Below are 27,379 nucleotides of genomic sequence, written 5' to 3' on the forward strand. Positions count from 1 at the left end.
TCCAATTATTACTGTTTTTATTTATTTTTTATATATATATTCCTGTAGTTATTGTTATTTATTTAGGATTTTTTTCCTCCATACCTGAGACCCCAATTTTTTATTAACAATTATAGCTTCTGTAACTGTTACTGTTATAACAACTCGTATAAATACTTTATATTTTGACACTATTCTATTTTTTAAGAAGTCCTCTAATGACGAACACATTACACTTAATTTCCGATATATTTTAGATCAAACGATTTATTTATTTATTTATTTTTTTGTCAAATTAATTAATAATAAAAATGAGTCACAGCTCCGGTATTAAATAATTGCTGCGTTTTAATTATACACATACAGGCTGACAACAAAGGGACACAGAAAACTAAAGATATCCGACTATTTTATCCCCATCGCTGTGTGAATAAATTAAAGCTTAATTAAATTAAATTTCTTGCGCGTATCGGAGTATTTTCACATTTATTGAACAGGATAAAAGCCGTTTAAACGCTCATCCTCGTCTCCTCCAGGACACCCATCCCCCCACCGCCTCTGCGTGCGATTCCTGCCTGAGAACGCGCCTCTCACTGGGCATGCGGGCAGTGAGGGAGTCGGTGGATGGGGGCGCTGCGGAGCCGCTCAGGCCGGTCGGTTCCTGCGATACAATCTGCCGACAGAGAGGAGAGAGAGGGAGAGGAGGGGGGTGAAGGAAAAAAACCGACTGGGTAGGTCGGTCTTTGTTTCTGGCTAGGAGGAAAAACCAAGAGACGTTGCAACCGGCGAGGATTCAATCATCAGCGTTCACCGCCCGTGTAAGTCACATATACATTTATTATCACTTCCCGGGAGTTTTGTGTGTGTTTTGCGCCTTTGTTGGGAGGAAACGCGAGCTTTTCGAGCGTGTTTTTGTTTTTTAAAGTTGTTGGTGAAAACACCGACATTACAGAGCTGCTGCCGCTGTGGCGCGACTGAGAGCAATGAATGAAAATGTGTTTTTGGAAATGTGCGGAGAGCGGAGCACCGTGCCAGGGGTACGGGAGGCGCGATGGATCAATCAGCCCCGGCGGTGAGGGATGCTTCAACCCTTCACATGTCGCCGCATCTGGAGGAAACATCTCGAAAAAACGGCACATTTCTTTGAGCCTAATTGGCCCCGGGGAGCATGGCCGGCTAGGCTAACGCTGCTAGCTCGTTAGCATGCTAGAGCCCCGTCAGCAGCTTATGTTGTTGGCTTTTAGCTTAGCGAGCTACCCGGTGCTCTTTGTCGCTTTTGCTGTCGTTTAACGAAGAATAAGTTCCGTTTTATTGGTTGTAAAGTTCATCCGTGTATATATAGAAAGTCAATTTGTGAAACAGGATGTGTTTATGATTCGTTAACGGTCATAATTTAACTATTAAATCCGGCGAGGCCTGGCTAACAAAGCTACGGATGCTAATAATAGCTAACCTAACTGTTATTTGTTTGTAAATGTAAACAACTGGATTAAAACGCAGATTTTCTACTTTTAAAAGCTGTTTTATGGTGGCTTTTAGTTGTAGTTTGTGTCTGTATCCGGATGAGTTGTATCTTGTTTATTAGAGCATCGTTTATGTATTTTTTTGACTCATCTAGTGAAATTTTAAAGGACTTATTGTGTATAAAATTCACATTTTCTATGCACATTTAGGGACTGTTCATTATTTATCAGAAGAGGGAGGTGGCTGGGGTCGGAAATAGTTTTTTTTCCATTTGTTTTGTTGGGGGGGTTTTTTTTCGGTCGTTTAAGATTTTTAAATTTTTTTTGGAAGAGACATATATCAAATATATAACACAAAAAACCAAACACGTCAGTATAGGCAATATAACTATCTAAAAAACCAATACAAAATAACTGACTCAGCATTATGTTGTCGGTCTTTAGTTACTGGTGTTCTTTGTCGCTTTTGTTGTTGTTTAATGAAAAAATATGACATTTTTATAGGTGTTAAAGTTCATCAGTGAATAAGAAACTCATGTGAAACAGGATGTTTACAGTTGGTTTACAGTTAGGGACTGTTTCTTATTTATCAGAAGAGGGGCTTAGCTGGGTGTGACTTGTTTTTTTCTTTTTTGACCCTCACTGAAGCTACAAATATTTTTCCTCATTCATTTTTGTTGTTTTTTTCTCTACTGATGTTTAAAAAGTTAAAAGTTGAAGATGAAATCCTGGAGTTAAAGAAAGTCTTCACTCCTGTCGTGCATAATGGGTAGTTCGTGCAAACGGTGTTTTTTAGATATCTTGTATCAATGTTGTGCGTAAACTTATTCCATTTAGTGACGGACCACGTAGCACATTTTGAATGATCAATAGTTCAGGTTTGGACATAAGTGAAGGCACCGTCAGGCTGAAACTATGATTGTTTTCACTGTTGATTAATGTGTCGATTATTTTCTTGATTAACTGATTAGTTGCTTGGTTAAAAGAAAAAGTCAGAAAATGGTGAAAAATGTCAATCGGTGTTTCCCAAAGCCCAGTATGACGTCTTCAAATGTAAAGGTTAACGTACTTCCTTTACTGTCATAATGATACTTGCAAAATATTAACAGTTAAAAAACTGACATCAGAGATTATTGACTTTTTTTTGTGATTTTTTTTCTTACTTCAGCTGGATTATCTATTATCAATATTATATCAATTTAATAGTTGACAACTAAGCGATTAATCATTGCAGCTCAAATTTTTAAGAGACAGTAATGCAAGTGTCAAAAACAGACGCAGTCCTCCTGCTGGGCATCGAGGTAACATCGTGCCAGCTGGCCACTTTGATGAATATTTTTATTCATAAAAATCAGGAACATTTCAAATGTGTGTATCACACTGTACAAACACTGAATTAACACACCAGCGGGTCACAAACAGGCTGTAAAACTGAAAGCATCTCTTATGATATGAAACTGTCAATACCCCAAAAAATAAATCAATAAAAAATACACATTTAACTGCGTTAGGAAGAGTGTTTAAATTAATTCGGCCATATTTTATCATTGAAATGATGATCACATCTGGGTGAACAGTGTTTGATGTGACTGCTGAGGTCCAGCTAGAGCTCATCATAATACAGCGCGCTGTTTTTCAAAGCGAAAGTTTGAGGGAAAAAAGGGAGAATATTTAGGGAAAAAAACAACTAAAAACATTATGTGTGACAATGATTTTTATGTGTATTTTTAGATGTTGTTAATCACTGTATATCAATATCTGGGTCCTTTGATGCCAATATTTTAATTTTTATTAAAAAAAATAACAAATAATAAACAAAAAAGAAAACCTCTAAAAAGAAGAAATGAAACACACTAAATGTAATAAATGAATAACAAAAAAGAAAAATACTATTATTACAGTTAATATTGTTAAGACAGAAATGGCAGACTATTTCTAGCAGAGGACACTGAATGTAAAAAATAAAAAGGCCTAACAAAAGAGAAAAAATCTAAAAGAAAATATGTTTATTGTTAATACTGCTGTTGAATAAAATGACAAGAAATGTCAAAAAGCAGGAAGGACGTTTTATTAATAAATAAGGAAAATATATGAAGCTGTATGTTCAATTTTCGATATTTTCCATTATAATGTTCATGTGATTTTAAAAAAAAATTGCAGCAGGGGGTCTGCACCAGAGGCTAGCGTAATTTGGGGGTCCTTGGCATGGCAAAGTTTGGGAACCCTGACGCAGTGAACTTCCAGGTGGAATTTGTATTTGGGAGTTTGGTTTTAAATGACATGAAATAATTTACAAACCGTGTCTTGTACGTACTGCTGCGTGCACCACATCGTGCCCGAGAGGCTCTAACGGTTCAGTTTGGATGCACTAACTGCTACAGCGCCCCTGCTCTGTGATCTGGACTGATGTAATGTAAATAAACAAAAACACAGGCTCGTCTGGTCCCAGCTGGATTCTGGACTTCGCATTAATCCCTGTTGTCGTCTCTCCTCGCAGGGGAACTTTCTGCTGCCACACATTCCCAGTCTCCCCTGAGAGATGTCCACTCCTGACCCCCCGATGGGAGGGACACCTCGGCCCGGACCCTCCCCGGGCCCGGGGCCATCTCCAGGAGGCATGATGGGCCCGAGCCCCGGCCCCTCTCCGGGCTCGGCCCACAGCATGATGGGGCCCAGCCCGGGACCTCCTGGATCCGGACACCCCCATCCTCCACAGGGGCCCTCAGGATATCCTCAGGACAACATGCACCAGATGCACAAAGTACGAAACCCTTATTTTCTTTAATATCACTGTTTACACTGCCCTCATGATGCGCTTTACTCTTAGTATTCATGCAGGTTTTGTAGCGTTTTTGATTATGCTTGTTAGTCTTAAAGGGACAGTTCACACCAAAATAAAAAAAATACATATTTTTTCCTCTTACCTGTAGTGCTAGTTCACAGTCGAGATAGTTTTGTTGTGAATTGACGAATGTTGGAGATATCGTCTACAGAAATGTCGGCCTTCTCTCTGATATAATGGAACTACATGGTACTCGACTAGAAGTGCTCAAAGCGCCAAAAATCTGCAGCAAATATTCCAGTTTTATTGTGTTGCTATAAGTAAAAACTGATTTTTTTTCTTGTGAACTAGTTTTAAGTAATAAGTAGAATTGTGACTGTTTGTCTTTGTTGTTTCTGCCTCACATCAAAATGATGATTATCGCGTGTTTTCATCAGCCCATGGAAGCCATGCATGACAAGGGAATGCCCGATGACCCCCGCTACCCCCAGATGAAGGGCATGGGCATGAGACCAGGGGGCCACAGTGGGATGGGACCCCCTCCAAGCCCGATGGACCAACATTCCCAAGGTGACTCATCACGCAATACTGCGTTAAAAACTTTGAAACTTCAGCAAATTGGTTTGATATCTTTAAAAAACATTGTGAGAAATTAGTGAGCATAACAACAAGACATGGCCCAAAAATTGTTGACACAGTGGGTAAATTTGTTAAAGGTTTTTAAAAAAATCTTGATAAAAATGAAAGAAAATTCCCTGAAAAATAAGCAAAAACAAAAAAAAAGAACAAGACCAAAAAAATCACTGTAACATAATTTTAAATATAATTTGATCATTATAAATAGATTTCATGCTTTGTTCCTCATCATGTAAATGCTATGTAAAGTTTATATATATACACACACACACACACTCACACACACATATAATTTTAAATATAGTTTAATAATTCTAAATATAGTTTGCTGGACATTTTCCCTAATTTTCAGGCCATTTTCTTGCCAATTTCTTTCACTTTAAGGGACATATTTTACCATGTTGTTTATTGATTTCCTCTCCATGTTTTCGTAAGAAACCAAAACCAATTTTCTCCGGTTTCAAAGTGTTTAATAGCTTATGAAAGAGGTCTGAACGCAGCACGGTAAAACTGGCGTAGATCCGGGTTTCAAAGGGTTAACGACGCCGGTATCGTAAGTTGTAGAGAGATCAAACACGAGGAAACACATGCTGATGTTGATGTCTCTGCGCTCTGACGGTTGCCAGTTTGAATCCTCAGATAAAGTTGAAGAAAGATTAAAAATTAAGGATCTCCTTTTTGTCCCTGAAGACCTGCAGACAGGAAGAACTCGGTCACACAGACGTACACTGTGTGTGTGTGTGTGTGTGTGTGTGTGTGTGTGTGTGTGTGTGTGTACCCATCCAGCCGGTTTCTCTTCTTGTGTTGCTGCTCGTTTGGCAGCGTGAGCCGACAGCAGCAGGCGGAGGGAGGGGCGGGTTCAGGGGCTTCCCCTTTCAGACAACAACAAAGGCAGCTGCATCTACAAAACCACAGTCAGAGAGCAGAGGAGGAGAGGAAGAGTCGCGCAGAAACACTGACGTGACATGATGGTAGTGTGTATGATGTGGAGATTTTAAAGTAGGTAACTGTTCACCTGCGTGACGTCGCACGGACACACTAACAAAATAACCCACATACACACAAACACACACAAACGCTAGAAAGGCAGAAACGCGTGGTGTGTTCACTGGCAGTGGTTGTGCAGAATTTAGCAGGTTTACCTGTGTTTTAAAAACTTGCGTGCGTGTGCTAATTTTGGGGGGAGCGTGGTTTAAATGATAGACTGAGAACTGAGAAACTGTATGTTTACTAAGATAATAATAAGAAAAGATTTGATTTATAATTCACTTTACATTTAAAACAGATCTCAGTGCTACAAGATAAAAGAATCAGAATAAAAAAAAAAATAAAAAACAACCAAAATAAAAGCATATTTAAAAGTCATAAATAAAAGTATAAAAGCAGGAAGAGCAACCAGCAGGAAGTTACTTAAAAGTTCATATTTACGTTCTGTTTATGTCTTTTGTGTTGCGGTTAATGGAGGCGGTGTTTGTCTGTAGTTAACATTCGGACCATCAAAATATACTTTGGCCACCAAATTTTAGGGTTGCTTGATAATATTAACATCAATGTGAAAAACTTTATTTTTGAATGTTTGAATTTTTCTGGCTTTTACCCATCATGCATCTGTCCTGTGTTGCCCAGGTTACCCCTCTCCATTGGGCGGCTCGGAGCACGCACCCAGCCCCGTTCCAGCCAACGGCCCCCCCTCTGGCCCCATGATGCCTGGAGGTCCACCTGGTCCCGGAGCAGGCCCTATGGAGGGCAGCGGGGACCCCAATCAGGGAATGGGTCAGCCTAACCGCGGGGGCCCTCAGGGTCCGGGTGGACCCGGTGGTGCAGGAGGTGGACCAGGCGGTGCAGGCGGACCCGCTCCCTTCAACCAGAACCAGCTGCACCAGCTCCGGGCTCAGATCATGGCCTACAAGATGCTGGCTCGCAGTCAGCCGCTGCCGGAGCACCTGCAGATGGCCGTGCAGGGGAAGAGGCCCATGCCGGGGATGCAGCAGCAGCCGATGCCCAACATGCCGCCTTCCACAGGACCTGGAGGTGGACCTGGAGCTGGTCCTGGACCGGCTCAGGCCAACTACAACAGACCGCACGGTGAGTTCAGCAAGTCCCTCAGGAAGCCTAACAGGTTTATTTTTGCCATGTGGCTCCAAACTTTAAACAAAGAGTCTGAATATTAAACAGCTCAGCAGAGACACCTGGTGGCTGAACAAGAATTCATTATTCCTGACTGTCTCAATATTTCAGGGTTTGAACAGTCAGGAAAAACCTGGAAAAGTCATGGAATTTGCAAATATTTGCAATTTTCAGGCCTGCAGAAGTTTTGGAAAAATAAATATACCCTGCAATGTTGGAAGAGTCACAGAGATCTGTCTCACAAACCTGTATTATAACACATGATGTATTTAAAATTCAATTGAAAATCCAATGATAGTTTCTGTTATCACAGTTTCTGGCTGTGATAAATGGTGGTATTTTTGTTGAATTTTGATGAAAATATGCCCAATATGGGTCTGAAAGGCACATTTCCTTCAAAGATCAACCAAAACTGTTAACGAAAAAACAAAAAAGCCTAAATGTTTTCTTAAAGAAATCATCAAAAATGTTAAAAGAAAATTAATAAATAAATCCCCCAAATGTTTTCTCAAAAAAATGCTACCAAAAATTGCCAAGATTATTTTTTAAAAAAATCGCTACAAATTTAAAAAAAAAAAATCTTCACAATGTTTTTTCACAAACAACTCATAATGTGTTGGGAATTTAAAAATCCTGCGATCATTTCTGGTTTTACAGGTTCTTTCGAAGATAAATTGTGTCATTTTTGTTTATTTGACCGAAAGGTATGTTTTCTTCCAAAAATAAACGGAAGCTTTTAAAGAAAAAAAATTGCCAACATTTTCATCAAAACTTGTCAAAAATAAAATTCGCCAAAACTTTTTGAAGAAAAGAAGACGATTTTTTTTAAAAATAATTAATTCTTTATTATTAATTATTGGTAAACGTGTGTATGAACCGTTATATTTACTAATAATCTTAATCTATTTGTTCTTCTTGCTTCAGGTATGGTCGGTCCCAACATGGCCCCCCCTGGACCTGCAGGAGTTCCTCCAGGTATGCAAGGCCAGCCGACCAACGGACCCCCGAAATCATGGCCTGAAGGTAAACTCAGCCTCGCCTCGGTCAGCTCGCTGTGTCTTTATTTGCACATGAATTAAACCTCTTCTGATTCCTCTCGTCCAGGACCAATGGTGAACGCTGCCGCCCCCTCTAACCCTCCTCAGAAGCTGATTCCTCCTCAGCCCACCGGCAGACCGTCTCCCGCTCCTCCCTCTGTCCCCCCCGCTGCTTCCCCAGTGATGCCCCCTCAGACCCAGTCTCCGGGACAGCCTGCCCAGCCCCCTCCCATGATGCTTCACCAGAAACAGAACCGCATAACCCCGATCCAGAAGCCCCGCGGGCTGGACCCAGTGGAGATCCTCCAGGAGAGAGAGTACAGGTGAGACTGCACGGAGCAGAGTTTAATTTACTCCACATATCTTTTCTTAAAACACCGTAAAACACGTTTTTTTTCTCGTCTTGACATTTCTTTACCTCCCTATGTGTTCGAAACCAATGTTCTCGGCTTTTAAGATTCAAATAAGTTGTAAAAGACGCCTGAAAGGAGTGAAAGAAAAACCCATGTCGATCCAGGTTTTAAAAAATCGGTTTTGACCCGTGTTCTTCAGGCTACAGGCTCGTATTGCTCACCGTATCCAGGAACTGGAGAACCTGCCCGGCTCTTTAGCCGGCGACCTGCGGACCAAAGCCACCATCGAGCTCAAGGCTCTGAGGCTGCTCAACTTCCAGAGACAGGTAGCTGCAAGAAATATTTACCGTACAAGCGACTGTAGCTCACACTGACCCTCAGTCCCCAGAGTTACACGGTTTTATACGTCCACTTTCTTGTGCCTGCAGCTGCGTCAGGAGGTGGTGGTTTGCATGCGACGCGACACAGCTTTGGAAACGGCCCTCAACGCGAAGGCGTACAAGCGCAGCAAACGTCAGTCTCTACGTGAAGCACGCATCACCGAGAAGCTGGAGAAGCAGCAGAAGATCGAACAGGAGCGGAAACGTCGCCAGAAACACCAGGTGAGAGGAAAACTGTGTGTGTGTGTGGCGGTTTACAGCACAGCGGACGGTTAAAAACACCTTTTTTTCACTTTCAAACGTTGTTCGCTACATTATATTCCACAATAAGGGGCAGGGAGAAGAAAACCTTATTTATTTTACCAGCCGCTTTCTCAAAAATAAATCAGCAATAGAAAAAGAAAAAGAATCAAAAGCCGTACGCAGCAACTCACCATCAGTCAAAACACAAAAACATTACATGGAAACTTCATATTGCCCAATTATTTTCTCCTTTGATATTGATATTAACTTAAGTTTGTTCTCTGAAGACCTCCACAGTTTGAAATCACATTCAGAAATTACACATTTTCTTTAAATTAGTTTATGCATACTGATGTTTCTCTGGAGAAATGCCGAAAAACAAAACAGATTTACTGAAAACAGCAGATAAACTTAACACATTTTAATGCAGCACAAAGTGAAAAAGGAAAAAAACGTAATTTCTATTCGCATTGCCGTCAATTAATACCGGGGCTTTTATTTGCTTCAATCACTGAACTCGGGAGGATTATGTATGAGACAGGCGTCTGTATGTGACAGACTTTTGATTCCTTTCACTCAAAACTGTTTCTCCGCAAAGATGGAAATACAGTCACATTATTTATTTAACCTTTTAAGACCCAGGCATATTGGCTTTATTTAATTTTAAAAACATGGGGAAAAGGTAATGAGCAACAAAAGCAGAAATGATCAAGAGGTTTGCAAGAAATCTGTGAAAAGTACAAGCAAATTACCTGAAAATTTCCCCCTAAAATAGCAAAAAGAAAGTAAAACAAAGACAAAGCCAGAAATGACCTGAAAAAATGCTTAAAAATTATAATAATTCTGTAAAATAATTTGAAAATTATAGTTATTTGCACATTTTTTTACCTACCTTTTTAAAAAATAGTCGTCTATATCTATTAATCTCTTTTTTTTTTTCATCTTTCATGTTTATTATGCCGATAACACTGTCCTCTTTGGTGCTCATGGTTGAATGAATGATTTAAAGGTCTGGGCATTTAACTGGGACTCGACTTTATTTGACATTTCACGGCGAATGTAGAATCTGCTGACCGCTGTGTCTTTGCGTGTCCTTCTGTGGACAGGAATACCTCAACAGCATCCTGCAGCACGCCAAGGACTTCAAGGAGTACCACCGCTCCATCACAGCGAAGATCCAGAAGGCCACCAAAGCTGTCGCCACCTACCACGCCAACACGGAGCGCGAGCAGAAGAAGGAGAACGAGCGCATTGAGAAGGAGCGAATGCGGAGGCTGATGGTGAGACTCAAATCTATTAAGGAGACGAGTTTGTGTTTGCTGTTAGGAGGACAGTTTCAGAAGAAAATGTTAATCATTAACTCAGATGGTTCAGCCGCATTAACTCCACAAAAATGACCTGAAAATGTCTTTTTCTGACTTTAAAAAAAAATAGATTCACAACAATAGATGAGTAAAGTTACATTTTTAATTATTTAATGTGAAAATTACTGAAATGCAAATATTGCCTTGAAACATTATACTATTACATGACAGTTTTTGTTATTGTGTATTTAGGTTTATAGCTTAACAATTTTCTTTTATCGCTGCAAATTTACCTAGATACTTTTATCTGTTTATTTGTTTCACGTAATAGAAAGCAATGATGAGGATAAAACATATAAATAGTACATGTGAGGGTGTGACAGAAACCTATACTGAAATAACCCAAAAAGCACACCCAAAAAACCAGAAGAAAAAAATATAAACTAAATAAAATAAAATAAATGTAGCTGCTAAAAATAAGTGAGAAAGGTGTCACAGTATAGGGTTAACAAATAAAGTTTAATCAAGTTTATTCTAAATATTTTTCAAAAAGTATCGTATATAATATTATGAAGATTTTAACATTACCCCCTTTTTTTATTTCTTACCATTATGACACAGTGTTGCTTTAAGGAAACAAAACCAAAAGTGACTTTTTAAAAAAAAAAAATCTTTATGTTTATCTGTTTTATGACAAAAAACATTACATTTTTTTCAGTCAAACTTATTTAAAAAAGATTTAATCTTATTATCATGAGGTGAATATTTTGCCCCCTTTTTTTGTTATTGAGATTTTAGATTAGTTTTTACTATTTAATCTATATTTTGGTCTTTTTTTTCAGAAATATTATTTGTGGATTTAGTCGCTGTTAGTGTTTAATGACGTTTGTGCCGTTTTTCGGTTTACAAAATGAACCCTATCCCGTATATTTATGAGTCCGACACCTCTGTGAATCTCTCCCCAGGCTGAAGATGAAGAAGGCTACCGAAAACTCATCGACCAAAAGAAAGACAAGCGTCTGGCGTACCTGCTGCAGCAGACGGACGAGTACGTGGCCAACCTCACGGAGCTGGTGCGCGCCCACAAAGCCGTGCAAGCTCTCAAAGAGAAGAAGAAGAAGAAGAAAAAGAAGGTAAATGTTTATAACATTTGTGATGAACCTATCAAGTTTAACCCTTTGAAACCTGACAGCGAGTTTTGATTTCTTTAAAGCACTTGGCTAAAAAGGCAACAAGCAACTTGGCAAGAGCTGTCCCGCATATTGCAAGAAATCAAGAAAAGCTACAGAAAATAAACTGAAAATATGTTGTTTATTTGAAATAACAAAAGAGAAAGAAAGAAAAACAGAATTATTAGAAATTTATTTTTTTAAAAAGGGAAAATGTCTAAGAAAAAAAACTCTAAATTATATTTAAAATTATTATTTTAAATTATTATTATTTTTTATTTTGAATTATTTTCTTTAATAATAAAAATTTAATTTTATTATTAGTATTATTATTATATATTATTGATAATGTTTTTATTATTATGATTATTTTTACAATTTTTATTTTCAATTTTTGCTAATTTTCAGGTACTTTTTCCTTTAACTCCTTTTTTCTTGTTTCTGCTATTTGGGGTAATTTCCTTCCATTTTCTTTTTATTGAAATTAAACCAGTTTGCTCAGGTTTCAAGAGATTGAATTGCATTTTTACATGTATTTTTAATGTCTCTCTTTCAGAAGCCAGAGGCTGGGGGAGGCGCTCCTACGCTGGGACCCGATGGAGAGGTGAGTTAGAAAGAATAACACATCTACTGTAACAAGATGTTAAAAGATAATCATAATGTGCAGTTTTCTGGATATATTTACATTTTTTCTCTCTTCTCGCAGCCTTTAGATGAGACCAGTCAGATGAGCGACCTCCCGGTAAAGGTCATCCACGTGGACAGCGGAAAGATCCTGACCGGGATGGAGGCGCCGAAGGCCGGGCAGCTGGATGCCTGGCTGGAAATGAACCCGGGGTCAGCGTCACGTCCGACAAATCATCACTATTTCATGAATTTTATAGTTTCACTGGTTTTGTAACGCTGGACGCCGATTTTCTGGAACTAAGCGTAAAATACACAGAACAGTTACAGGAGAAACAAACCCATCGTATATGAATGTTTTTTTAATCTCGTCAAAAACGTTTTGTTCCTTCTGCAGATACGAAGTGGCGCCGCGCTCAGACAGCGAAGACAGCAGCTCCGAAGAAGAGGAGGAGGAGGAGGAGGTGAACAACACAATAAATGAATGAATTAATCTTTATATCAAACTATTTATAAAAAAAAAAAAACCCACAAATAAAAGCAGACAAAAACATAAAGATAAAATTTACACAGAACTTACACATTAATCTCAATAAACAAGCCACTTTAACGTAAATGTCACGTTATATAAAAGGAGTACCCAGAGGTGCACACTTATCTATTCCCCCCCGTTTATACGATCTCATTCTATATAAACTACGTCCCACATTTTTATAAACTATCAGGACAGCTTTATTTGTGCAGCTCATTTCATACAGCAGGTCGATTCAAAGTGCTTTACAGAGCAATAAATTTTAAAAACATAATAAACGAAACAGGCGTCCAATAAAAGATGAAAGAGTTTAGATAGAAAATTTAAAATAATTAGTAAGTCATAAATAAAATACATGATTAATAATAACATAATAGCACTTTTTTCGGTTAGAGAGTTAAAAAGAAGAAGCAGCAGGAGCAGAAACTTTGAAACTTTTATTTTGATACTAAATTTTGTGCTTTTTGTTGGAAACGACATCAACAAGGTGGCTCCAAAAAATAAAAATAATAATAATAATATTACATTTTATTGAAAGTTACAAAATAGAATACATGAAAATACACACAAAATTAAAGTCATATGACATTCATTTCACATTAAAAGCATTTTTTGAACAACTGAGTTGCGATAAGTTTAACCTACCTCCGCATCCATATCCCTCTTAAGAAAAGTTTTTTGTACGTCTTTTTAAAGTGTTTGTACTTTGTTTTAGCTCCAAACGGCTCCACAAACTGAGCTCTGTTGTTGTTTTAGGAGGAGGAGGAGGAGCAGCCACATGCCTCCGCGGCTCCAGCAGAGGAGAAGAAGAAGATCCCCGACCCCGACAGCGAAGACGTGTCTGAGGTGGACGTCCAGCACATCATCGAGTAAGACTCAACCACCGAGATTTTATTTTTTATCAGATCCTGCTTTAAATAGATATTATCAGCTCATTTCAGCTGCATACTTGCATTAAAACGTGTTTTATGAATTTATAGTGTATTTTATGAATATTTTTTAACCCTCTAATGTTGGAGCATCTGGGTGTAACTCATCAGGGCAATATATAAAAATATATATAACATATAAAGAACATCCTCTGGAATAGAGATTTGAAATATAGTTTGTAAACACTTCATGCCAGGAGGGTGTTAGTTTCAGGAGTTCCCAAAATAGCTGATAATGTTTGGCTCCATTTGAACCACATTAACCTCCAGTAATTTGTTCCCAAAACCTCCGAGCAGGAAGTAATTCATGATGTTTTTCCACCTAAATTCCCTCAGATGTGCCTTAGATGTAGTTTTTCACTGTAATTACAGATATTTCCCCGTTCATCTTCAGATATCACTAAGGTTGCAGATTTTCAGCACTTTCCTTAATCGATTGATCTGTGAAATTAACCATCGATCAATCAGTAGTTATTTGAAAAAACATAAAACTGCATTTAACCTTCAGTCAAAGCTCACAGAAACATATTAGACATATTTTGACGGCGTGTCGTTGCCTATCGATTGAATTTCACGTTAGATTAAATTCTTCATTAAATTCTTATTTTTTTTATATATTTCTGTATTATTTATTTTATTATTGTTATTTTTAAGATTATTTTTTGGGCTTTTTATGCCTTTAATTGATAGATAGGAGGGCTGAGGAGTGAAAGAGGGAGAGAGAGGAGGCGACATGTTTTAATATGAAGAGTTTTGAAAACTTGTCACCTTTTCCCAATTTTTCAGTCATAATTTCATGCAGCTGAAGCCTTCCTTGTAAAAATGTAAAGAAATCTTGGTTCTCCAGTCCATAATCTCCTATTTAAATTTTCAAAAACTCCTTTACTCTTGTGTCTGTCCTGTTTGGGATCAAATCTACATCGTGTGCACATCATCTTCGTGTTTTCTCTGCCTCCTTCAGGTCTTTTTTAACGACTTTCACCAGGTTTTTAAAGTTATTTCTGCAGATTCTTTCTCTTGTATTTCCTCAAACTGTGAATCACAAAGGCGTGTTTTTCTTTTAAATGTCATTTGCTGTTTTTCATCCCCTCCATAAAAGTATCTCACCATATTTTGTCTCTGTTTCCACCAGACATGCCAAGCAGGACGTCGATGACGAGTACGGTAACGCAAGCTTTAACCGCGGCCTGCAGTCCTACTACGCTGTGGCTCACGCCGTCACTGAGAAGGTGGACAAACAGTCGACGCTGCTGGTCAACGGGCAGCTCAAGCAATACCAGGTACGCAACACGAGCATGTGTTTTACAGATTAAAACCCGGCTGTCACGTTTTTTACAGCTTAATCAGGACAAAGCAGGAGTTTGGGTCATTGGATCAAAGGCTCAGAGAGAGAAACTGGCCTCCAAACTATGAAATTTAGGAGTCGTAGTTGATTATTTTTTCACCTCATATACGCTGCATCACAAAAACAGCATTTTATCATTGAAAAGATCCAAAGTCAGGTCTCTGTGAGCAACTCGGAGAAACTATCACAGGCTTTCACCAGCAGGCTGGACTTCTGTGACGCTCTCCAAAAAATACAGTTCATCAGCTGCAACTAATTCAGAATTCAAAGGAGAGAAAACAAAGGGAGAGCTCCCATTACGCCTGTTATAAAGACTTTAAACCGCCTGCCTGCTAGTTTTTAAATGCTTTTATTGGTTTATAAGGCACTGCATGACCTTACAGCGGACTACATCTCAGAGATGGTTTTAGTTTTATGAACCAGGAAAACGCCTCAAATCCTCCGACTCTTTTCTTTTAGCTGTTCAACAGAGTCCAACTAAAACATTTGGTGATTCTGCTTTTAGCCATTTTGCTCCAAAACGCAGGAAAAGCCTTCTGGAGGATCTGAGAGGAGCTGCAAATATTGATACTTTTAAAATAAAAGCCTATCTTCTCTCTATCACAGTAATTATGGATCCATTTTTTGCGTATTTCCTGTGTTCTTGTTTTTTGCTTCTTCAGTCAAACTTTAAAGCACTTTGAGTTGCGTTTGGTTTGTTTAAAGCTGCTTTAGAAGCTGTGAAGAGTTAATATCGTTACTGATGAGGCAGTGAGATGTTTCTGTGTTTACTGAGTTAAAATGACGCTGACGGTGGCTCGTTCCCGCTCAGATCAAAGGTTTGGAGTGGCTGGTGTCGCTTTACAACAACAACTTGAACGGCATCCTGGCAGATGAGATGGGTCTCGGGAAAACGATCCAGACCATCGCCCTCATCACTTACCTCATGGAGTACAAAGCGCCTCAACGGGCCCTTCCTCATCATCGTACCTCTCTCGTAAGTCCCGACGGCGTCGCCCGGTTCATTTGTGAAAAAAAAGTGCTTTGAAACCTCTGAAACCTGGAAAAATTGATTACTTTGACAAACACGGGAAAAACATCATGAACAATCTCACACAAATACTAAAAATTTGTAAAAGGTGACCAAAAAATGTCATTAGTTTTTTATCAAAAAATAGAAAAAAAATGTCTGGAGAAGATAGATATTCAATTATTTTAGCAGGCATTTCATTTTTTGTGTTTTTTTTTCTTTGTTTTTTTTAAAAACTTTTTAAATAAATATTTTTAATTCTAAAAGAAAATGTTGTTTAACTAGAGCATGTACATATGTAAATTTTAAAACTACAATTTTCTGTTCTCACCTGTTTTTATTTTTAGTTTTTTATTTTTTGTTATATTTAATGTTCAATTTGTACATTGAGAGCAAAGCTAACGTCAGTGAGCTGATTCTGATTATAAAACCTTTGTATTTTTTTTTTTTTGCAGTTTTCTTGTTACTTATCACTAATTTCTTGTTGATGTTTTTTGCATATTTTCATGTTTTGTTTTGTTTTTTTTTAACCTTTTATCAATTTCTTGCTAATTTTTTGCCCATTTCTTGTCAAGTTGTCACCTTCTTCCCATATTTTTGAGTGACATTAAGTCATTTTTCTCAGGTGTCAGAGGATTAAATTCAAAAACATCAAAATACAGCATAGAAAGCAGTTTGAGTTTTTATGTTCATGTGCTGAGTTGAGACGAAACTTTATCTTTTGTTTTCAGAACTCTATCAAACTGGGTCTATGAGTTTGATAAGTGGGCTCCGTCTGTCGTCAAAGTCTCCTACAAAGGTCAGTGGCACACACTCGGATGTTACTGTCAGTCTTTGTCAGAGGTATAAAGGTGCACAAAAGTTTGGATCATAATTTATTTGTTTAATTTTCAGGGGTCTCCGGCTGCTCGTCGTGCATTCTCGTTCCCATCTTGCGCAGCGGCAAGTTTAACGTGCTGCTCACCACATACGAGTACATCATAAAAGACAAGCAGGTGTTAGCAAAGGTACGGAAACATCCTTTAATTTAAATATAAAATGTTTTCGTTTATGCGTAGTTTTCTTAATCTTCTGTTTCCGTATTTTCCTCCCAAAGCTCCGCTGGAAGTACATGATCGTGGACGAAGGTCACCGTATGAAGAACCACCACTGTAAGCTGACGCAGGTCTTAAACACTCACTACTTGGCGCCACGCCGTCTGCTGCTCACGGGCACGCCGCTGCAAAACAAACTACCTGAGCTCTGGGCCTGCTCAACTTCCTCCTGCCCACCATCTTCAAGAGCTGCAGCACATTCGAGCAGTGGTTCAACGCCCCCTTCGCCATGACCGGAGAGAAGGTCAGCCACAGTCCGGTTATTGTACGTCGCCGTGGAGGAGAAATCCTAAAAAATATAAATACTTATTTAGCTGTCGTCTCTTCCCTGCAGGTTGACCTGAATGAAGAAGAGACGATCCTGATCATTCGACGTTTACACAAAGTGCTCAGGCCGTTCCTGCTGCGCCGACTCAAGAAAGAGGTCGAGGCCCAGCTGCCCCGAGAAGGTCAGTGCGTTCGCTTTTTTCACTGACGAGAAATTTGATTTCATTGTGAATTTGTCATCGGTTTTCAGGTTAGGGCACCGTTTACATTTGATTCAGTACCTGGAATTCAATACCATTACCGGATGATATCGTCTTTCGGTACTTTCTCGCTCTGTAATAACAGAAATGTTTTCAAAAGTTTTCAAAATATCATGATATAAATTGTGTATCACAATATAGCCTAAAAAAATTGTGATGTTTAGATTTTTAAAGCCATATCGCCCAGCCCTATAGGGAAAGTTTCGACCTGGAGCTAATGCACCACTATCAAGCTGCCACACTTTTGTTCTGCCTCCTGCGTTTCGATTGTCAGCGATCAGCTCTGGCAGTCGCGTCCAAATTTAGCACTGATTGATTTTACATGAATTATTGACATAATTCGGATTTTCTTAAGTACTAAGTTTGGTACCCAAACCTTGTGGTTTCCTTTTGATAATATTTTAAAATCAAGTAATTGATATGATTCGGTGGTTTATGTTTATGTGTGTTATTTTTTATTTACAGGTGGAATATGTGATCAAGTGCGACATGTCGGCTCTGCAGCGGGTTTTGTACAGACACATGCAGGCGAAGGGAGTCCTGCTCACAGACGGGTCAGAAAAAGACAAAAAGGTAAGGAGAAAATGTCTTTTTTTAATTTTAATTTTTTTTTTAATAGACATTTAATCAGGATCAGGTGGCTTTTGCAATTATTTTAAATTTCTTTTGAAACCTTGGGAGAAAAATAAGAAATGTCCCGCAAATTGCAAAATTAGTAAAAGTCGACATGGAAATAACCCTGAACTTTGCTGCAGGGAAAAGTTGTTACATTTTTTTTGTTTTTTAAACTAGGTGAAATACGTGGTTATATTTTTTTTTCCTTTTCTTTTATAAATTTTCTGTTATACTTTTCTTTTTGCTTATTTCTCAGGGCGATTATTCGTATTTTTTTGACTAATTTCTTGCAAGTTTTTGGGCTATTTCTTGTCAAGTTGCTTCTTACGTTTTCTCCTTGTTTTTGAAAGAAATCAAGACAACGTCTTCATGTTTCAAAGGGGTTAAAGTAAATCTAAATCATTATTTAAAGCTCAAGCATAATTGGAACCTAAAAGGTGTGTTTCTCTCGTGTTTCTTTCCTTCTGCGTGTTTTAGGGTAAAGGTGGAACGAAGACACTGATGAACACTATCATGCAACTGAGAAAAATTTGCAACCACCCCTACATGTTCCAGCACATCGAGGTACCAAACACAAAATCCACTTTAAATAATTTTCTCCAAAGAAGGAAAAGAACCGAATGTGACCGTTGTGTGTTTGTTTTACAGGAGTCTTTCTCCGAACATCTCGGCTACTCTGGTGGGATCGTCTCTGGGTACGTAAAGCTTGAAACTGCGCGTTTGTGCAAAGTGTGAGTGGATATATGTTTGAATTCTGGCTCATTTTTCCTCTTCGTGTTGCTCTGCCCCTGCAGCCCCGACCTGTACCGCTCCTCTGGGAAGTTTGAGCTGCTGGATCGCATCCTGCCCAAACTGAGGGCCACCAACCACAAAGTGCTGCTCTTCTGTCAGATGACCTCACTCATGACCATCATGGAGGATTACTTTGCATACAGGAACTTCAAGTACCTGCGTCTGGATGGTGAGACACCTTTGACTAAGTGATTGTGGACCTTTAACTAAAGTTTTTAACTTTATTATGTGAGCGATAATGGAAAGAAGAGCCCCTTATACGTTGGAGGGCCACATATGAGGGATTTCTGGGAGCTGATAGTCCACGATTTTAAAGAGGAATTGTGGATTCAAAACTTCCAGATGATCCGCCCAACTTTTTCTCAGAGTTATGTGATGCAATAACAGCTCCTGTAGCTCCTGCTGCATCATGGGAGCCAGTTCCTACTGACAAACACATAGCCGTAACATCATGTGACCCGAGAAAAGACAAACAAGCGTTTGCAGAAATACAAACTCGTGCAAGTGTAAAAACATTTTTGCAATAAATGGGAGTGTTTTTTTTTTAAGTTTCCAGTAGGCATATTTTATATTATATTATTATATTTTATATTCACTATTTCAATTTGCACAATTTCTTTAGCATGTATCTCTTTTTTTAAATGTATTTATTTACTGAGAGGCAAAAGACAAAACACTAACGGAGCATCACGGGGAAGAGACGATAGATTTCATCCACTTGAGGGTTAATGAAAAGCCGCCTGCTGTCACCTAAATGTACGGCACCGCTGAGATTCACTTTCTTTCCACTCTAACCGCTCGCTCCTCTCTCAGGAACCACGAAGGCAGAGGACCGCGGCATGCTGCTGAAGACGTTCAATGACCCGGCCTCCGAGTACTTCGTGTTCCTGCTCAGCACCAGAGCCGGAGGTCTGGGCCTCAACCTGCAGTCTGCCGACACCGTCATCATCTTCGACAGCGACTGGAACCCACATCAGGTACTGTAACACGTGCTGGTATCAATAAAGGTTTATGGAAAATGAAAATAGTAATCCACTTGATTGTTTGATGCATCGTGATTCTTTCTTGAAAGATGACGGCCGTCTTAAAAACGAGATCTCAGCAGAACAAAGTTACAAAGAATTAAATATTGATTTGTTTTTCCCGCCTAAACGAATAAATCTGCGTTTACGTCTCCAGGACCTGCAGGCTCAGGACAGAGCCCACCGTATCGGTCAGCAGAACGAGGTGCGCGTGCTCCGCCTCTGCACCGTCAACAGCGTGGAGGAGAAGATCCTGGCGGCCGCCAAGTACAAGCTGAACGTGGACCAGAAGGTCATCCAGGCCGGCATGTTCGACCAGAAGTCCTCGGGCTGCGAGCGGCGGGCCTTCTTGCAGGCCATCCTGGAGCACGAGGAGCAGGACGAGGTCGGGGCTCGAGGAGGCTGCCGCACTAGGGGGGCGTGGGTGGGTGTGATCTGAACGTGTCAACGCATCGCCCGCCCACCCACATCCGCCTGTGTGCAGCCCCACCTCTTCATTCTCTCCTTATTTCTCTCCTCCTCCGTTTCTTTCCTTACTTCCTCTCTTCTCAGGATTGTGAGCTTTCATCAATCCAGACTTTTTCTTTTGTTTCCATCTTTTTGCTTCTACACAAACTTTTTAGGGTTAATACGACACTTTATACTTTATTTTGATAGAAAACTCTCCTCTTTTTCTTCCTCTTTTTTCTCTCTGCTGCTTTTTTCCTGCAACTCTGCTTTTCTGCTTTTTAATTTTAACATTCAAATGTATTTCTGGTGATAACAGTTGAATAAGCTACGCTTCAGTCATGTAATACAAACTAAAGAGTTATATTAAGACCGCTTCCGTACGCTTAATACTGTAGTAGGGGTGTCATGATTCTCAAAAATCCCGATTTTTCAGTTTAAATGAGTTTTTTCAGTATTGACAGATATGTCTTTGTTCGGCTGTAAAGTCTGGATCGTAAAGATCAGCAGATCGTTGGTTTCATGACCATAAAAACTATCATTTACTTGCTTTTTCTTCTTTAAAATTAAAATGATAAATTACATATTTTTTGGGTTTTATCGCACAGATGCTGCATTGAAGATGCAGCACACGTGATGCAGCACACATCCGCTATAACAAATAAACCTGGCTACGCCCGGCGTGAGTGGAGCGCCATAGAGATCTGCTCCAATTTGTATTTTTTAGGCTTTTTAAATGAAAAAAACATTTGCACATGTAAATCTATTTAAAAAAAATAATAATAATTAAATAAAAATTAAACCCCCAATAAACAGGAAATAACTTAAAAATAATGCAAAAAAGTGGATTAATAATGGGATCCTCATCTATCTGTCTGCGTGTGGCTTCATAACTTTATCGCTTCAGATCAATTCATCGTGTGCGCGTCTGCAGGAGTTCTGCTTTGGTCCGTTTCACATAAATTCATCCACTTATGTCTCAGAGCGTCTGATGCAGACGTCCGTGTGCAGCCCTTTTTTTTCGTTAACAGCGTGGACTGTAGGTTTAGACTGAAGCTGGGGACACACTGCACGACTTTAGACAGGATTTTCTTTCAGCACGAGTTGTGGCCAGTTGGCACAGAAATCTGTAAGCGTAAGAGAGGAGCTCAACCTTCAGACATCAGTCGGAGATGATTTTTCATCTGCGTGACCGAAGCTCTTTGCAGACATTTATTGCAGAAAGTTTCTCCGAGCCTCTCCAGAGCTGCTGGAGTCTGCAGATTTTAACTTACTTGTTTAAATACAAACTCCAGCTGAAAGTTTCACAGCACTGCTGGATCCAAAAACTAAAGAAAAACAAACTAAAACTGCGGCCAGATTCTATGATTCTGTTTTTGATTTCATTCAGCAAAACTCATTTTAATCACTTTTCTAAATTGCGGCACCCCTATTAAATAGAAATATGCTTGAAATTACTTTTTTTTACTAGTTTTTGTGAGAATCGTTGGTTTAAACACGTGGCTCTGAGGTGCCACATGAATCCGCTGTTTGTCTCCTTTTACTCACTCGTGTTTATTTGTCCACAGGAGGAAGACGAAGTGCCGGACGACGAGACGGTCAATCAGATGATCGCCAGAAGTGAAGAGGAGTTCGAGCAGTTTATGGTGAGTCCCAGTTCCTTTAGACACTTTGTCGTTTTATCGTCTGACTCCACTGATCCCCGCTGAATTCATTTCTCTTTTATTCCAGCGTATGGATTTGGACAGACGCCGCGAGGAGGCACGCAACCCCAAGAGGAAGCCCCGTCTGATGGAGGAGGACGATATGCCGAGCTGGATCCTGAAAGACGACGCTGAGGTCGAGAGGCTAACCTGCGAAGAGGAGGAGGAGAAGATGTTTGGCAGAGGATCCCGCCAACGCAAGGAAGTGGACTACAGCGACTCGCTCACCGAGAAACAGTGGCTCAAGGTGGGACGACGTCATGTTTAACAGTTAGAAAATATTTTACATCTTTAGGAGGCAAAAGTGAATCAGTATAAGAGTTTTGATCTGATTTAGCTTAATGATAATTTGTCCTCAGGCCATCGAAGAGGGAAATCTGGAGGACATCGAAGAGGAAGTGCGCCACAAAAAGACGACCAGAAAGCGCAAGAGAGACCGTGACCACGACGGCGGGCCGGCCACGCCCAGCTCCAGCAGCGGCCGGGGGCGGGACAAAGACGAGGAGGTGAAGAAGGCGAAGAAACGCGGTCGCCCGCCTGCTGAGAAGCTGTCCCCGAACCCGCTGTCCCTCACCAAGAAGATGAAGAAGATCGTCGATGCCGTCATCAAATACAAGGACGGGTGAGGACTTTGACCACGCGGAGAGATTACTTTATCCTGAATGACACTATAAATACAATTATTCAGAATATGACAAAGCTGTGACGACAACCGGAAATCTGTAATTGTAATTTTAGATTGAGCTTTGACTAAATAAGGATGTTAAAATCCTGTTTCATCACGATGGGTTTCATCAGTTCATTGGACAGTAATATATTTGCTGATATAAGAAAGTCTGCAACAATCCAGATAAAGATTCAATTCAATTTCCATTTTACGGATCTGTTACAGGAGAAGCCGGCAGGTTTGGAAGGCATGTTTTCCTTAAAAATAACCAAAAATTTAAAAAATCATTGCCAAAAAACATTTTAGAAAATTTTCTTTTAAAATTGTTAACAATTTGGTTTTTTTTTCTTAAAAGTTTTTAATTTTCAAAACTTGGTGATTTCTTTTTGTTACTTTAAGATTTAATTCTTGATGATTTGTTTTTTCTTTAAAACTTTTTGGCAACGATTTTTGCATTTTTGGTTAATTTTAAAGAAAACATGCCATGCAAAAACCCGCTGGCATGGAAAAATAAAAATCTCCAAAAAAATAACTGCCAGAAGCTGTGAAAACAGAAATTATTGTTTGATTTTCAGATTTCTGACGGTCTTTGAACACATCAAAACTTTGAGCATTTTCTGAGCCACTCAGGGAGACTCAAAGAAAAATATTTGAAGCTTTCAGCATGAAATAAAAAAAACAGCCAACCACGTCCCCCGCTAAATTAAGAACAGTCCCTAAGGCATGTTCTTATTGAACCGCTGCTTTACATCACATCAATAAAACCGCGTTATTATCATTGCGTCAGTATATCGACCCAGATCGATAGATTGTTACTTTGTTACTAAGCAACCAGCCTCTTTGTTTGCGTCTCCGCAGTAACGGACGACAGCTGAGTGAAGTCTTCATCCAGCTGCCGTCTCGCAAAGAGCTGCCCGAATACTACGAGCTCATCCGAAAGCCAGTGGACTTCAGAAAGATCAAGGTGAGGATAAAAAGTGACGCATCCGCTTCTTCGTCTTCAGGTTTTTCTTCCTCTGTTTTCTCGGCTCATCGTCTCCTTTCTTCCCTCCTCCTTTCATCAGGAGCGGATCCGCAGCCATAAGTACCGCAGCCTGAACGACCTGGAGAAGGACGTGATGCTGCTGTGTCAAAATGCCCAAACTTTCAACCTGGAGGGGTCTCTGGTGAGTCACCACTCTGCAAAGAATTTAACCCTTTAAAACCTCCGCAAGCTGGCTTCTGGAAAAAGGCAATAAGCAAGTTATGAAGAAATCAGCCAAAAAAATAAAAATAAAAAAGGGGAAAAAAAGTTAAAAAACAAAAAACAAAAACAAAAACAAACAAACAAACAAACAAAAAAACTAAGAATTAGAAGGAAAATACCCCCCAAGACAAATGGTAAAAAAAAAAAAAACAACAATTCTGTTAAATGATTTTAAAGTCATATTTATGATAATTATAAATTCAGTTTTTTGACATTTTTCCCGTCTTTTAAAAGAAAACTTCCAAAGCTACGAATTTCTTGCAGTTTGGGAAACCTTCTTTTATTGTTCCTTTCTTTTATTCAAAGGCTTAAATATTTGAAATAAAAAGTGATGTCGATCCAGGTTTCAAAGGGTTAAAAGTCCTCTTGAAAAGCAGTTTTTAAAGATCCCTCTGTGTTTCAGATCTACGAGGACTCCATCGTGCTGCAGTCTGTCTTCACCAGCGTGAGACAGAAGATTGAGAAGGACGACGAGAGCGAAGGAGAGGACAGCGAGGAAGAGGAGGAGGACGTAGACGAAGGCTCTGAGTCCGAATGTGAGTATCAGAGACGCCGTGTTTGACACGACAGACCGGGAGGAGACGCAGGAAACCTGAACGTGTTCGTTTGTTTTCCGTCAGCTCGTTCGGTGAAGGTGAAGATCAAACTGAGCCGGAAAGAGAAAGGAGAGCGAGGAGGAAAAGGTCAACGACGGCGCGGCCGCGGCGCCCGCGCTAAACCTGTGGTGAGCGACGATGACAGCGAGGACGAACAGGAAGAGGTGAGACAAGAAAATAGAGCCGCCCGATTATGCCAAAAATCCCGATTATTTACTCTGTTGTTGCAGTTATTTATATAACTTTAACTTCCTTAATATTTTCCCATTGAGCTTTTTAAATTAATTTAATTACCATCGAGTTGTTTTGTAAAATGTGTCGTTAGCTGATGACTGCGTTGCGGTGGATGTCGATGTGGTCGTCCTTTTCTCTTTTTTTTTTTTGATTATTTGGCCACTTTGTGTTTAAACTTTAGATGATTAAAAATATTTGACGTGTTGCCGTGTGGTGCAGACGCCACCACAAAGCAAATGTTGCATTTTATTCATTTTTGCGCCGCGTCGGATTCCTCGTATCCAATTCCTTCCCACACAACGGAATTTGTTACTAATAATACTAATAATAATAAACTTTATTTGTATAGCACCTTTCATACAAGAAATGCAGCCCAACACGCTTTAAAAGGATAAAATTAATGCACCAAGTGCTTCACGTCAAAATACATAAAAGACAAAATAAAACCTGCATGTAAAAATCTAATAAAATCAGAATAGAAAACACAGACTGCGTCTTCAAATGGATAAAATCCACTTGATAATATGATTAAAAGTAAGAATAAATAAGGATAAAAATTTAGTGCACAGAATGCATGACATGAAATGGAAAATAAAATAAATACAATATAACCCACTGGCATGATTAATAAAATAAGCATAAAAATTGTAAAATGTATAATTGTTCAACAAACGCTGCTGCTCTTCTTCCGTCATCTTTCCTTGCGCTAAAACGACTCGCCTCGCAGCACGTGTTGAGCTCAGGCTGTTTTTTCTCGATGCTTTTGTTTTTTGTAATTGCTGGGAGCCGAGATTGAAATTCGATGAATTGCACAGCTCTCTTTTCTCTGGCGACTGTAGTGACAGTTGGTCCGACATGCACTCGGCATCCATCAGCCACAGTGTTTGAAATTTTTACAGGCGTAAACAAATAATGACGCAACTGTTGCAATTTCATGACGCCTCGAGATAAAAATTACACCTCTGACTCATTATTTTATTGAAGTTTTCTGGCTTTTGAAGGCGATCATTACTCTTATTTTTGCATTTTTTGTAAAATGTAAATCTGTCAAACTGTGTTAAACTGTTTAGCCTCTATGTTCTTCTGTTCAAAACTAAATTTTTGTTTCAGGAGCGCTCGGCCAGTGGCAGCGAGGAGGACTGAAGTGAACCACTCCTGATGGGACCAACGGCCCACTGAGCCCCTTGACTGGACTTTATATATTTTACTTAGATACAGCAGGGAGAAAGTCGGTGGAAAAGGCCTAGTTTTACCTAGATGAGCTGATTTTTAGTGAGACAATTGTATTCTCATTAAAGTATACCATTAATTAAAAACCAATTAAAAAAATGAAATAAAATTTGAAAGCTATGAACCATTCACTTCCATATTTAAACCATTTTCCCTGTATGAATAGTAGTGTCTCTTTGCCTTTTTTTTTGTTTTCTCCTGTAAGTGGAAAATTGACAGAGCCTGAACCTATAGACTGATCGTGGGCCATAAAGACAGCTAACTGTTCTTTTTTTAAGTGGTATTAATTTTGTCGTCTTTTACGTTAAGACAAAGCGTACATGTGAACCAGGAGTCACTACGTCCCCTGAAGTCCCCCCTTTTTGAATGCATGTCGTGCGTGTCTGTGGAAATGCACCTGGATGTGTCTTCGCTATTATCTCTGTGTTTAATTTAAGACTACAAGCGGGATCACGGTACATCCCACCCTGCAGCCCCTCCCTCTCAGGTTGTGTATGTAACGGGGGAGGGAGGGATCGGACCATTTTCTCGTGTCGGTGTCACTGGATTCCAAAAAGTACAATAAAGGCATCTCATAATTAATCCGTTGTCTTCACTTTTGTTTGTCCAAAACGCCCCAGACGAGGTCAGTAACTGCGCTCGTCGCATTTGTACACGTAGCTGCTTACTCTTAAGGCTGGTGCACAGCTTGGACCATCATTTTTATACCGGTCATTGTCATTTTAGACCCAGTTTTTATGAAAGTCATTTTTCACTTCAATTCTTAGTTTCTGTTATGGTTTTTTTCTAGACTTACCCCTTAATTTTATTTAAGTCGACGCTAATTTTTCATTCAGTTGAGCTGTTGATATTTTGGTTTAGTTTTAAGTCGCTATCTTAAGTGTTTATCCATTACTTTTAGCTCAGTACTTAAACCAAATAACGTTTAGCTAGCTATTTTTACGGTTTATCTGTTACTTTTTTTTAGCAATTTCAACTCTTTATTTTTTTTTAGTAGCCTACTTTTAGCTAACTGTTTTAACTATATCCATTACTTTTAGCAGCTAATTTATTTTTTTTATCTGTTACTTTAAGCAATTGCAACTGTTTTTTATTACCCTACATTCAGCGAATGTTAACTATTTATCGTTACTTTTAGCTAACTATTTTAACTGTTTATGTTACCTTATAGCACTGTCAACTGTTTTTATTAGCATACTTGTAGCTAATGTTAAAGACTTTCCATTACTCTAGTTAACTCTCTTAACGGTTTATCCATTACTTTTAGCAAACTACTTTAACTGTTTCTATTACT

General features: G+C 39.2%; 1 protein-coding gene across 1 annotated transcript; it reads left to right on the forward strand.

The window, feature by feature from the left end:
- The first annotated feature begins 661 nt into the window (after positions 1-661).
- LOC121956079 (transcription activator BRG1-like) lies at positions 662-26,667 on the forward strand. Its single transcript, XM_042504168.1, is given in 37 exon segments — positions 662-797; positions 3,940-4,203; positions 4,662-4,794; positions 6,487-6,945; positions 7,912-8,010; positions 8,092-8,347; positions 8,577-8,703; positions 8,806-8,979; positions 10,107-10,280; positions 11,270-11,437; positions 12,030-12,077; positions 12,180-12,310; positions 12,495-12,561; positions 13,386-13,498; positions 14,691-14,838; positions 15,715-15,837; positions 15,839-15,879; positions 16,644-16,708; positions 16,805-16,833; positions 16,836-16,919; positions 17,009-17,156; positions 17,159-17,250; positions 17,341-17,463; positions 17,999-18,106; positions 18,626-18,712; positions 18,797-18,843; positions 18,943-19,109; positions 19,754-19,917; positions 20,120-20,347; positions 21,978-22,055; positions 22,141-22,359; positions 22,472-22,734; positions 23,638-23,743; positions 23,844-23,945; positions 24,429-24,561; positions 24,646-24,785; positions 25,966-26,667. Coding segments are annotated over 36 exon segments (4,899 nt in total). The 5' UTR covers positions 662-797; positions 3,940-3,981; the 3' UTR covers positions 25,999-26,667.
- The last annotated feature ends 712 nt before the right edge of the window (positions 26,668-27,379 follow it).

This window comes from Plectropomus leopardus, chromosome 17, assembly GCF_008729295.1.
Source record: "Plectropomus leopardus isolate mb chromosome 17, YSFRI_Pleo_2.0, whole genome shotgun sequence".
Taxonomy (NCBI): Eukaryota; Metazoa; Chordata; class Actinopteri; order Perciformes; family Serranidae; genus Plectropomus; species Plectropomus leopardus.